General features: G+C 37.7%; 1 protein-coding gene across 3 annotated transcripts in view; it reads left to right on the top strand.

The window, feature by feature from the left end:
- The window catches only part of LOC120420882 (protein obstructor-E-like), a 113,116-nt gene extending 101,060 nt beyond the window's left edge, over positions 1 to 12,056 (top strand). For all 3 annotated transcript variants that reach the window (XM_039584004.2, XM_039584005.2, XM_052709222.1), the window contains exons 3-6: positions 5,623 to 5,847; positions 6,040 to 6,228; positions 6,293 to 6,504; positions 11,484 to 12,056. In XM_039584004.2, coding sequence (XP_039439938.1) covers positions 5,623 to 5,847; positions 6,040 to 6,228; positions 6,293 to 6,504; positions 11,484 to 11,564 — 707 coding nt within the window. In that variant the 3' untranslated portion in view covers positions 11,565 to 12,056. The remainder of the gene's footprint in view (positions 1 to 5,622; positions 5,848 to 6,039; positions 6,229 to 6,292; positions 6,505 to 11,483) is intronic.
- Positions 12,057 to 14,643: the final 2,587 nt, after the last annotated feature.

The following is a 14,643-nucleotide window of genomic DNA, read 5'->3' as shown; positions in this document are numbered from 1 at the left end:
CGCGACTAATCGCGACGATTTGCTGAACAGCGCGCTTTCCACGCTTTTCCGCCGTCACACGTATAATTTTCATCAGCGCTCTAATTCATTCCGCTTCAGTGTGATTTTATGATTGTGCACACACACACACACACGAGCGAGTGAGCATTTGCTCCGGGGGGAAATTAGCATGAATTTGATTATGATTGTATGTTGTGTGACGAGGGGGAGCAATGGTGGGTGATTGTTCAGCGACTTCTTTGAAACCCCGCGCGAGTGTGAGGTGGCAGGTCGTTAAAACACTCCACCTCCTTTGACGTTTTCGTCAGCTCATCAATCTGAGCTGAGGTGAATCGCTTAAAAGTTATGTTTAACGTGTCATGCCCGGATTTTCATGGCAGAGCACGGGTGTGCAATTTATTACGGTGGCGCCCGGCAATTACCCTTTGGTAGTGAACTTGATTTAAATTGAATGTGTGATTTGAAACAAGACTGTTTCAAAGTAGCATTATTTTTTGGTATATTTATGTTATTTTCAGTATTAATCTTTGTCCAACTTATTTTCGTCTTTGTTTTACCTGTACTGCCCATGTTCGCATAAATGTCCCATATGCAAAAACAGCAAGCTGAGAAAAACTCATTTGAAGTTTGTCCCATACATAAGGCTACGTGTTAAGTTTTCGCGAAAAAACTGGATTTCCTCCTGATTTCTATAACAAAGTACTGGATGTTATAGGCTCTTTCGGAAGAGCACACAATTTTGAACCAAACTGCATCAAAAACTCGAAATCGATGAAAATGCATATGGGACATTTATGCGATCAGGGGCAGTGTACTGCTGTAAAGATTATCATCATTTTCTTATCATTTGTGTTGCAATATTTTTTTACGGAATAGTTAATATCAAACATCAAATTAACAACAAAGCAAATTAAATAAATAATTACCTATTTTTTATTTGAATGATAACTTCTCCTCACAGTCAGGTCCAATAAACAAAATTATCATTTTTAGCTTTTGGGTGTTTTTGGATATTTCTAACTCAAGGCGGTTTCAAAAACACCCAAAATGCAAAAATTTAAAATTTTGTTTACTGGACCTTTAAAAAAATCTTCTATTGTTCTAAAAAGTCATCACTGTTTTAATGGATCTGCAAGATAACTTCAGATCGATTTTGTAAGAAATTTTCTCGCAAGATAGCTACAACTCTATTTCTAGTACCGTCATCTTGGGTGAATCGGGACTACAGTCTGAATAGGGACAGCAGTGTTAGGAGCACTTAAAGGTTTTAAATTTGGAAATGGATGTATACTATTTGTTGGTCTGAGTCTGTTCTATTCGAAACCAACCCGAAAAATGCCAATATTGAGCTCTAACATGGTTAAAACTGCTGTCCCAATTCGCCCCATGTGCCCCAATTCGCCCCAGTTGACGGTAGTAAACTTTTTGCAAGATAATTTCAGGTCAATTGTTGTAAGATAACATTCTGCAAGATACCTTTATCTCGATTTCTAAATAATAACTTCGTGTAAGATATCTTTAGCACGATTTCAATAAGATAACTTCAGGTAAATTTTTGTAAGATAACTTTAGGTCAATTTCTGCAAGATATCTTTTTGCAAGATAACTTCAGGTCAGTTTTTTTTAATAAAACTTTTTTCAAGATAACTTCAGCTTGATTTCAAGATAACTTTAGGTTAATTTCTTGCAAGATAACTTCAGGTCAATTTTCGAACGTAACATTCTGCAAGATAACTTCAGCTCGATTTCTAAAAGATTACTTATTGTTAGTTATTTTCAGCTCGATTTCTAGACGATAACTTGTAAAATAACTTCAGCTCGAACTTAAAAAATATTTTTCTGCAAGATAACTTAAGGTAATTTTTTGAAGGAGCGGCCGTGGCTGACTGGTTACGGTGTTCGCTTTGTAAGCGAATGGTTCTGGGTTCGATTCCCATCTGCTCCCAACGAGAAAGTTAAGAACACATAAATTTGAAATGATGAATATGAACGAAAAATCAAAGTCGCTCAAGGCGGGGTTCGATCCTCCGTCCTTTGGATTGGTAAGCAAAAATGCTAACCACTAGGCCATGACGACTTGGTGAGCTTGGACTGGAATTAGGAATACTGTTACAGAGAGCGAGTTGTGGCGCTATAACCACGGCAAATAGTGTCCAGGGCATTCGTGGAAATACAATGTCCCATCCCAGAGGGTCCCGGAGTACCAAACCTTCTTAGCATGGTGCTCCCAACGAATACAACCAAAATCTCGGAGCGTATGGTGGTGTCTCCCCACGCTTCTTCCTCCCCTGTCGATTCAGAATTGTGTTGTTGTTCGAACACTCAGTGCTCAAACTCAACCCAATTACGAGTCATCTCTGCGATACGGCTTTACGCAGTAGGCCTGGCCGCTTTAACGCTTGTGATGTTTCAATGCATTCTAATGCAATGGCGCACTACAAATGTTAATAAATGACAAGAAGAGTGCTAGGCGTCATCTAACCTAAGGCACTCTCCAGGATCCCTTCGAAAGATTGGCTGCGCTAGGGTCTGATTAGATTAGATTAGATTAGATAACTTAAGGTATTTTTTTGGAAGATAACTTTTGCTAGATAACTTTAGGTCAATTTCGGCAAGATAACTTCTTGCAAGATAATTTAAGGTCAATTTTTGTAATATAACATTCAGCAAGATAACTCCAGCACGATTTTAAAAGATAATTTTCTGCAAGATACCTTCAGCTCAAATCCTGTAAGATAACTTTCTGCAAGATAACTTTAGGTAAATTTTTGCAAGATAAGTTTTCAATAGGGCTGGTACAAATTTTATTTAAAGTTTATGTCTCCCCCCCCCCCTTTAATGTTGGCCCGAAAAATCAGGAGGCAAAAAAATATGTTTTCAAAAAACTTCAAAATTTTAATGGGAATTGAATTGTAATCAGCTGAAATCAATTTAGAATGCATTCCCCTGCGTTAAGAATTATTTTTAGCATGTTTTAGTTGATTTAAAAATCTTTTGAATTTTCAAAAATTGTTGATGTTTATTATCGCAATAAGTTTTTTTTTCGCTAAAATTTTTGTTTTCGTCAAATCTTACATTTTTAGAAAACTAATGATTGCAAAACAACTGTACTAGTGTAAAATGCATTTTAAAACACCTTTTCCATGCAAATGTTGAAACTATGGCTTGTTATTAATTTTTTTTTTGAAAAATATTTGCATCGACCTAAGCATATATAAAAAAAATCTGCAAGGTAACTTCAGTATCAAGCTTCCCATGCGCCAGTGCCAACGCACACCGCGGGTTTGGTTTTCTAGCTTCGGTACGTGCCAGAACCCATTTGTGTATTGGTATCTTGGTACATCGTACCAGCGCACCACGACATTCTCGGCTCGCCCCATCGGTTTTGTGTCTGGCACTCACCCATGGCATGAACCCAGCGTGCCGTGGTACGCGCCGTGGTATTGAACCCGTTTTGTACCGCCAGCGCGTACCACGGCACGTACCTCGGCTCGTATCGAGTGAAGCACCTTGGCTCATACACCGGGTTCATGCCATGGGTGAGTGCCAGACACAAAACCGACGCGGCGAACCGAGAGTGTCGTGGTGCGCTGGTACGATGAACCAAAATACCCTCGGTTCGTGTGAGTCGGGTACGGGTGTAAACCGAACAAAGCAGGCGCAAAGCAAACCCGAGGTACAAGCGAACCGCGTGTACCGCACGGTGCAGGGAAGCTTGTTCAGTATAGAAAAACATAATTGAACTGAGAATTTTTTTTTTAAATAAGAAAAATTAGTTCTTGATAGATAGCTTCAACTAATTTCATAGAAATTAGGTGCAAGATAACTGCAGTTTTGGTCAAAATATTTCGTCGAGCATTTCACTAAAACAATTTGAAAAAATTAAGACCATTGCAAACTTAATTTCAACGTTTTATCCCCCTTGAAAATTTGTTCAGAAATTGAAATTTCTTTTGAAAAACTTGTAAAAAGGATTATAAACTATTCAGAATGCCTTGTATAACGCTTATTTATGCAAAATAAATCACTTAAAGATTTTCAAATCTATTAAACAATTTTTGAATGTTGGAACTACGGATCGGTGAAAGACGTAAAAATTTTATTTTTCAACTGTGATGAAATGTGATCACGGAGAAAGGGCACTGACAAATCATTTATAAGTCTTCAAATTTTCTCTCTTGGTCAAGATTTGTAAGATATTCAATGCCGAAAATGCTATAAAACACACATGTCACATTTATTTGTAGATGTTTGAGCCATCTTAAAAATAAAACTGGAACTTAACAACAATAATATGACATAAAATGATGAAATGATCTTAACCAAATCCCCGAGTAATATAGATTAACACACGTTGCAAATTTGCTCCTAGGTAATAAAAATACCTTAAAAGTTTTTCCTCTTCAAATAAGGCTGGTACAAATATTTTTAAAAGTTTTTGTCACCCCCCCCTTCAAAATTGGCCCGAAAAATCAGGGGGCAAAAAAAATATTTTTACAATAAACTTCAAAATTTCAATGAAAATTCAAGTGCAACCAGCTGAAATCAAATTAAAATACATTCTCCTGCGTTTAAAATTATTTTTAGCATATTTGGGTTTATTAAAAAATCTTAAGATTTTTTGAAAATTTTCGATGCAAAATCTTTTTTTTCGATACAATTTTTGTTTTTGTCAGATCTTAGATTTTTTGAAAACTAATGATTGTAAAACAACTGAACTAGTGTAAAATGCATTTTAAAACACTTTTTTCATTTAAATGTGAAGACTATGGCTTGTTATTTAAATTGTTATATTTTTTTATTTTTTTGCCCCCCCCTTGACCTCGGCCAGGGCTGAGGGACAAAAACTTTTTTAAATATTTGCACCGGCCTAATAGATTCAATTTCATTACATTTTAATCGATTCATTTATCGATTGCCAGTTTGTTTTCTTTATGCACCTTACAGAAAGTAAAAGATTCTCTACACCCAACCTTGCCTTTAGGCGGGCTTCGATCTGGAAATTTGACAAAAAATTTCAATCATTTTGTGATCTTTAAGAAGCATTGGAAAGAGGAACTCTTAAGTTTAATAAAAATGTTTGGCTGGAAGTTATTTTATGTGACTTTTCCAATGTTTTTGAAGATGTATTTTTTTAGGGATCAACTTTGATTGACATTTTCTATATTTTATTTATAAATAAGTTTGCAGTAATTTGTGTAATGTCCCAGATTATGCCCCTACGCTTTTCTTTACAATTTGAACGATAATGTCGTCATTCTTTAGTAGAAAATGTGAAAATAAGCAAAAAATTGAAAAAGGTGACTGTAATACATGACAAAACTTAAAAGGCAGAAGGTTATAATAGGAGGTGGTAGAATAAGCCATATACTACCAAAAACCGACATAAACTAAACATGATTAAGGAAAAATAAAATATTAAAAATGAAACAAAAAAACATAAATCATGAAAAGTATAGTTATTTGTAAAACAAACCAAAAAATTAGCATTACAGGGTTAAAGAAATCTATTGATTTATGGGAATCCATTCTCTAGACCCTTTAGTATAAAATCATTATTTTCCAATTTGACCTAGCCACAAAAATCTAACCCAGCTGTATTCTTGTTTCAATATCCCACAGGTCTCGCCAGCGGCCAGCGCCAGGACCAGGATGACCCGTGCAAGACCAAATCGAAGGTGGTCGGCGACGCGACGTACTGCGACCGGTACTGGGAGTGCGTCAACAACCAGGCCGAGCTGTACGACTGCCCGAACGGGTTGGTGTTTGCCGGCAAGCACCGCGGCGTGACCGAGGGCTGCGACTACCCGTGGCGGTCGGACTACTGCGACGGCAAGCAGCTGGCAAGTGAGTTTACCATCAAAAGAATATATTCAGATAAATCGCTCTTGTCTTGCAACAAAGCCATTCCCAAATGGATAAAGTTCCGCCGCGATGACCGTATGATTTATGAATCTCATGATTATACCCAGTTTATTCTCACCGAACAAATGCAGTAAACTTACATTTTTTTTCCAACCCACTCCCCTCTCCCCCAAGACGGCCCCATCTCGACGGAGCACTGCGACTGGCTGTACGGCATCTTTGGCCACGAGACGTCCTGCACCCGGTACTGGACGTGCTGGAACGGAACGGCCACCGAACAGCTATGCATCGGCGGGCTGCTGTACAACGAGAACGCCCACAGCTGCGACTGGCCGGAGAATGTTGAGGGTTGCCAGAAGCACCGTAAGGAACTCACTGCCAGCCCGATCGCCATAGGATTTAATGTTTATCTTCCCCTTTTTTTTAGCCCTCTGCAACGACGACGCTAATGGCAACGTTCCGCTAGGAAAGTCCTGCAATCGGTACTGGCAGTGCCAGGGTGGCTACCCGCGGCTCCAGCGATGCCCGGCCATGCTGGTGTTTGACCGGCGAAGCCTGCGCTGTGTCGTGCCGCCGACGGAGGACTGTGACATCCCGACCACCCCGCAGCCCTTTGACGGAGACCTGGAGCAGGGCAAGGTAATTCGGGGGAGGTGGTTACAACAAAAATTAGTGCACGGAATGCGCCTGTTTCGCGGAATGGACTTTTTTAGAAAAGGCAATTAAAAAAATAATTTTCAGAAGAAAGGTTAAGTTTTTGTAAAAAAATCTACATGGAATTTTAACAGGACCATAACGTCATGATTCGAATTCCCGGACGCTTCGAAACCCGGACACTTCATCTTGTTTTATCAATAATTTGGATATAAGTTCGCATTATGAATGTCCAAACTGTGTTATTTGATGAATTCCAACATCAACTTTCATTTAAAGTTTGTTTGAACGCTGTAGTTAATGCAAAAACAATTAAATACAATAAAATTATAAGTTTAACAAAAATGCGAAACATTTCACTTGAAATATTTCATAAGCGTTCGAAGCACCGGGAAGGCAAAGCAGAAATTTATGGTTTAGATTTCCTTAAATTCTAGCAAATTTGTATTTAAACTATCGATTGTTTTGATGTTAACAGCTTATTTGAGACCTAAGAATGCCATTCACTAACATTTCAGTCAAAATTTGTGCGATTCATAAGTAAATTCATCAAAAACTGATGAAAATTCATAATTTTCTGGGGTAAAATTTATCATTTTTTTGACACAAAATCTTTCACCATTTCCTGATGAATATTACCATCATTTTTTTCTGTGTAGTCACCAGTCACACTATTTGTTTTGCTATCATAAGTTTCGATGAAAAATATCTACATAAATTTAACATAAAATTCAAATATTTTTATACGATGATTTATACATGATTTTCAACTCAACTTTTATGTTTTTTGTTGCCTCCCGATTTTTGGGCCTATTTTGAAATAGTAGTTTATGTAACAAGTTGCAAAAAGAGAGGTTTTTCAGCACGAGTCGTTAATTTATCCAAAAAGGTTCACCGAGTTGGACAAATTCGACGAGTGATGAAAAAATCAAGTTTTGCAACGAGTTACATACACAGCAAAAAAAGTTGAATTTTTGAAGGTTGAAAATTTGGTAGGTTGAATATAACCTCTTTTTTGAGTAATATTACATAAAAAATGTGTAAAAATGTGAACCTGATGAATATTCATCACAAAATGATGAATATCCATAATTTCTGATGTAATATTACACATTTTTTTCGACACAAAATCTGTCACCATTTCCTGATGAATACAGTGGACTCTCTGGTTGTCGATTTTCTCGATATCAATATTGCTCCAGCTGTCAATAAATATTTCAGTCCCTTCAAATAGGTTGCTTTGATTTTTCATTCTATAATTTGATAACTCCCGGACGGTCCCTTCAATATCGACAGCGAGAGAGTTCACTGTATTACCATATTTTTTTTCTGTGTACAACATTTTTTTGCAATTTAGAAAAACACCCTTTGAACAAAATTATAGGAGATATGTCCATGCGTTTAAGTCAATTAATCGTTTAAATAAAAAAAATGTTGAAAAGTATAACTTTTCCTAACAAGTGCTGAAAAGTTCAACTTTTCAGCATCAATTTTAGTGCTGAAAAGCAGATCTTTTCAGCATTTGTTTTGAAAAGGGTTACTATTCGATTCTGCTATTTTTAATACAGAAAAGTAGGCTGTTTCGTCGTTCAAGAATGACAGGAAAAGAAAATAGTTTCATGACGGTTTTGCAAAAAGAAACTTTCAAAAGTATTTGAAACGGCCATCAACAAAGTAAAAAAAGCTCATTCAAAATACCTTTGCAACGCATAACACGTTAGAAAAATTATAGAAATACCATACTTTTCATCGGCAAAAATAACAGCATTGAAAAGATACTGTTTTTGAATTTAACTCTTATCTTGGCTACAAGTAACAGTCAAACGTTTCACTGAATTAGTGTGAATACACAGCTAAATAAGTAGTTACCCAGCTGCGTGTAAAAGGCCTGGGTGTAAAATAAATACTGCATTATTTTATGCAATTTTATGTGATTTTACACCCTGAAATATGTAGCCCATCAGTATGGGAAACCTACTTGACCGAAATGTCAAGCTCATATATGGGTCATTCCATCTGAAGCGGAACAGCATTTGAAAATTACCATCTCCGATTCTGCTCAAATTTGGCAGAGCTGTTGAGATTATCAAAACATGGAAAAATCCCGAATTTCATCCAAATCGGACCACCCCCTCCATTTTTGTACCCTCCCAAAAAATCGACTTTTGGCGATTTTTGAGCGAAACCCCTATTTTCAAACGACGATAACTCAGGAACCACAAATCTTAGAGGGTCGGTCTTTGACTCAATTTTAAAGTAAATTGGACGTAGAATCCATTTCCGTGATCAAAATTTAGCTTAAAATATTTCGTCACATTGTGAGAAAATCTCATGTTTTTTCATGAAATGTTTTTAACAAATATCGTTTTTGAACGAACAAAATAAATATATCCAAAATATATGCCTTCTCGTTTGCAATCATAGTAGCCAATGTTTTATGCTAAAAACGCTTAAATACCAAGAATTTTGAAAATTTGTCACTTTTTGTTCACTAAAATGCAAATATCTCGGCTTTGCGTGGACATAAATGGAATGTTAAAAAAAGCAAAATGATCTCCGTAAAATTTCCTATAAGCTGAATGCATTAGTATTGGCTGCAAAATTTTTTGGCTCGTTTTGGGGAGTGATTTTTGAAATTTTTTGGCTAAAAAATACAAAATTTTCTCCCTAAAACGCCCTGTTATGCTCAAACACAAGCTTTTATGGACCATGTCTGTACAGGAATTTGTTCAGGAAACATTAAACTATAACTTGAAGCCCAAGGCGACCAAATTTGAATGACTTTAGTATGATTGTTACGCGCATTTCTGAAAAATACTCGAAAAATGCACTTTTTTCATTCAAGCTCCGCGCGCGCGTTGTAAACCATTTTTGGGAATTTTTTGTTGTATGAAAACATTGTTCCTGACATCCTAATCTATCATTCTAGGGGTGAGCACCGAAGATTTGACAACTTTTAATTTTTTTGGGACGGCCTATTATACAGCAGTTTCCTACAGTGGTGTACATTCAATTTTTGACTAATTTGTTAATGATTATTTGGGATGAAAACTTATTTCAATAAATTACCAGGTAGCAGTTATTCCTCAGCACGACAGAGTGCTTCTAGCTGATGCGGCGAGTGTAGCTAATTTAGGTAATCTCAAATACTCAAAACTTTAAAAATCGATATCTCTGGCACGAAACATATTCCTTTCTGTCGATAAGTGATTCTTGTGTAAAATTGGACGGGCAATACGATGGTGAGGTCAAATTTAAAAAATAAATAGGGCTGTTTTGAGATACGGCCATTTAATGTTTTCAATTGCACAATACAGGTAGAAAAAATATTTTAATCTACATTTTGATCACGGAATTGGATTCCACGTCCAATTTCCTTCAAAATTGAGTCTAAGACCGACCCTCTAAGATTTGTGTTTCCAAAAAGTCGATTTTTTGGGAGGGTACAAAAATGGAGGGGGTGGTCCGATTTGATTGAAATTTGGGATTTTTGCATGTTTTGATAGTCCCAACAGCTCTGCCAAATTTGAGCAGAATCGGAGATGTTAATTTTCAAATTTGCATTTTTTCTTGCACACTTCAGGTGGAATGACCCATATGCGTTTATCCTAACAGCTTTACATCGGTCTGATGGCCGAGTGGGCTAAGGCACCAGTCCTTACTGTTGGTGCTGGGTTTGAATCCCGTCGCTTGCAACTTTTTTTTTGTGTTTGCAAAAATTGTACATGCACTGTGTAATATTAAGTGTTTATTTTGACGAAGGTGATGTGCATGCGATTTTACCATCGGATTTTTTGCTGTGATAGTTAAAATAGTAGTTTATGCAACATGTTGCAAAAAGAGGATTTTTTCAGCACGAGTCGTACATTTATCCAACGAGGTTCACCGAGTTGGATAAATACGACGAGTGCTGAAAAAATCAAGTTTTGAAACGAGTTCCATACAACATTTTTTGCAGTTCCGAAAAACACCCATTGAGTGAAATTTTAAGTCAAATTTTCATGTATTTCGTCAATAAATCGTATAAATCAAAAAATGTTGAAAAGTGTTACTTTTCGAAACAAGTGCTGAAAAGTTCAACTTTTCAGCACCCATTTCAGTGCTGAAAAGTAGAACTTTTCAGCATTTATTTTGAAAAGTGTTGCTATTCGATTCTGTTATGTTTGGTACAGAAAAGTAGGCTATTTCGTCGTTCAAGAATGACAGGAAAAGTGAGTAGTTTCACGACGGAATTGAAAAAGGTTATTTTCGAAATCCGAAATTCGAAAAATGTTGTAAATTTGTTTACAAAGATATTGATTTTGTTTTGTTTAAATTGTCAATAAATTCATCAAAATTGATCTGACTTTGCATTGAAGTTTTAGAATTCATTCAACAATGAACAGTGGTTCAGAATAAAATATTTTATTGAATTTGGACATGAAATGAAACTCGGCAATATATCAACTTGGCAAACGAAATCAGAGGAGATTTACCGTTCACTATATTAAGAATATTTAACACATTTCATTTAAAAACCTAACATTTCAAAAAATATAAAAGACAAAATCTACATATAATATATTCACCTGCATTTGTTGTACCTTGGAAAACCTCAAATGATTAAAACATCATTTTATTAATTGTTGAAGATTTTAAACTAATTGTGAAGGAATACGCTTTTTTTAATTAAAAACCAAATACATTAGCAATTAAATATAGCTCTCGAAATATATATATCGAACAAAAAAACACTAAAACAAACAAAAAACCAAAAAAACTATTCCAGTGATAACCAATTCCGGGAACTAGCATTCCGGGCTGCCCCTCAGAACCTTGCGAGTCAGTGTTGTGGCAGAAAGCGACGCACATGCGACTTAATGGAAACTTATTTTTCGCCCATTAATGTTGATTATAATCATTCTCGTTTCCGGTTTTGTCCTTCCCTCGTCAACGCACACACCCAAACCACCAACCCCAAACAGGGAAATGCCATTTCGAATCTGCCACCGGGTGCCATCCAGGGAAAACTCGGAGGAGGTAGCGGCGGCCGGAAGCAAAACTAAGTTTGTGATAATGACTGCTGGCGAGAAATGTGAGTGTGTGTGGGCGTTCCGAGCCCTTCATCCGTTCTACGATCCTGTTCCGGAAAAAAAAACCCGACAGGAGCAACAGCGGTAACGGATGTCCAAAACATTTCTCAATCTTGCAAGTTTGGCCACCGAACGAAAGCAAAACCAACAACAGCAGTGTGGCCATCCCCAAGCACATGATGGTTCATTTTTTTGTACCCGTCGCCCACAAGTTGCAAAACGTTAAAATAAAGCGCGATAAATTTCGACCGAAGAAGCTTCGCCGGCAAAAGAAAAAAAAAACGCGGCGAATGAAAAACTTCATAAGTTTTGTATATAAATAATATTTTTAATTGAAAATAATGTTTATACTATTATATTATTTTCCACTCGTTTTAATTATGCTTTATTATTTAAAACCCAGAAAATGAGAAAGAGAGTAAAACAGCGTAAGATTAATAAAGTGGTGAAGAAAAACACTGTGAACTGAAGTTGTTTTATTTCGTCTCGTTTATTTTCCTGCCAGGATTGTTGACCCAATATTTGAAGAAGTACACGGACTCTTTCTAGCAACCTCCCTCCATCAAGTCCAATAAAGATACAATCTCCCTTTGAAGCACAGTGATGGAAGCGAAAAGTTTTTTCTAATGTGACAACTTGAACGATTTAATAGCGTCTGTAATATGACAGTTTTATGGCTTTCCGGCGGATGGCGATGGACAGTGAAGGTGGTGGCCAAGGGACAAACTAAAATAAAGGAAGCTACACTACTACTCAGTGTCACTATCAGTGGCCAGGAACCGTTGAACGGGGTAACATTGACATTGGTAAAATGATAAAATTTAGCAGTTCAGCATTTTATTTCCAAAGAACAGAAAACACACAAACACACGCACAAACTTTGGCGGAGCTTCGCCATGACCTTAGTCTCTATACAATGTTGGCCACATTCCATACACAAATCGTTGCCGTAGTGCTAACTTGTCGTTCGTGTATTCCAGGCCAAATTGAGTTAAGAACGCCATTCTGTGCAGCTCACAAAAATTGAATTTCAATCCTGAGATATGCAATAAAAACTGCAATAAAAACTGAAAAACGGAGGGAGGTCTGGCAACACTTGATGGGTGCGGTCGAGTCTAAAATCGCGGTCGTTTGTTTCTAGATTTTGTGCTGCTAAAAAGCCGAGTTTTGCTTCGAAAGTGGTGTCAATCGACGCGGAATCTGTTCGTGAATACGGAAATAATGAAGTTTTTGAGCAAATTGTGGATTTCAAGTGTTTTGTGGACAACATATTTTTGGCTCCTGGAATGGCGTCGACGAAATGATTTGGCGTTTTCAGAGCATTGCAGTTGTATTGGTGTCTGCCTTCAGTGCTCGTGTGTGCGTGTTGCACATGAGGGCCTGACAGAGAGAAGCTCGAGGTTTAGGGTGGTCCTTGGACCTAAGTTTTAAAATAGAATCTGCAAGAAATTCTAGTGCTGTGAGTTATAAAAAATAAAATAAGGAAAATAATAGTGCGCGTTGTGTTTGGTGTATCAGAATAAGTAGCGGTCGAAAAAGCAAACCGAAATATGGAAAAGAGCCAAAAGCAGAGAGCAATCACAAGAATGCCGTGTGTGAAGACGGCGAACACATGGTTGTATTGGTTCATGTTACCTTTTCCTGTGTGCTTTGTAGTGCACGGTCGAATGTGTGCGTTCGGTTGCGGACGTGCGAGTGTGCGCTTGGCAGGCGATGCCAAGTCCACTCCAGTGGCGTCAAAACAAACAAACACAGGCCAGATGAAGGAAATGGAAAAGAGAGTGCGAGAGAGCGCTGAGAGCGCACGGTGAAGGGAAAATCTGCTACGGTTATTTTTTCGGCAGTGTGCCAAAGAAGAAACGGAAGAAAACCGATGATACTCAGTGCCGTTCAGTTGTGGTCGTGCGATGGTGGTTACACGGGGGAGAGAACGAGAAAGCGTTGCTACCACGACACAACATCAGCAGTGCAGTGCATGTGTGTGTGTGGTCCAATCCAATACCCGCTAACCGGTAGCGAAATTATGGGAAAGTATAATTTGTATCAGACTGTGTACATGCCGAATGCTGATACAGCTTATCTCAGTCCCGGGTATTAGGTGGTGATAGCCCTCGCGCTGCTTCCAACGACCCATTTCAGAATGACAGAGCTCCTTGCGGTCCAATTCCGAGGTCGCTGGGCATTGTTCGGCCCCGCCTAAACATAGAAGCAAGCATCTGAAGGAAACTCGATCTATATTTAGACTTCCAATCCCCTCAGGCAATTCAGGGATCAGCGCGTATTTAATAATATAAGAAGAAGAGATAACATGTTTCAACACTACGGATCAATTCACTGCTAAAGTGTAAACCTTCTGATGGCCGACTGCTTAGCGTCCCAGACCACATCCAATCCAAAGGTGTGAGTTCGAATCCCACCTGATTCATTTTAGTTTTTATTTATATTCAAATTCCTGATTCCAAATTTCAAAGGTTGAACCGACCGGGATTTGATCCCTGAACCTTCTGCTTGGGAGACAGAAGCCGTAACCATTAAGCCACGGAGCCGGTTGATCAGCAGTGCAGTGCATCCAGTCAATTTCATTTTCAAAGAGTTTTAATTGCCCAAACGTTTTTGTTTTTGTTGTTGCTATTATTCCAATATGATGAGCGGGTGTACGACATGCTCTGCCCACGTAGTGCGTTGGGGGTGCTTACAAAATCATTCAATTGGCCATCTAGATGCGAAACAGATTTGTGCTTCATTATGTTAAGCAGTGAGATCTATTTTTCGAAACGGTTGTAGAGATGGAATGGAAACAGAAAAGAAATGGTAGTGATTTTACATAAAAAGTGTGTGACATATCGGGATCAAATAGTCTGAGTGAAAACATAAGTGTTTTTTGAGAATGAATGATGTTTAAAAAAGAAGAGCATGTCGATCGTTAGTTGGAGTTCTGACTAAGTCAAAAATGTGGTCTGAGGGTAGGGTTTACTTGCCACAATGTTGTGAATGATGGCGAAACAAACACTTGTGAAAAGATCTTCGGGTGAGTTCGTTTCATGTCGTGTGC

Source organism: Culex pipiens, chromosome 3 (assembly GCF_016801865.2).
Source record: "Culex pipiens pallens isolate TS chromosome 3, TS_CPP_V2, whole genome shotgun sequence".
Taxonomy (NCBI): Eukaryota; Metazoa; Arthropoda; class Insecta; order Diptera; family Culicidae; genus Culex; species Culex pipiens.
This window is presented reverse-complemented; position numbering and strand designations above follow the sequence as displayed.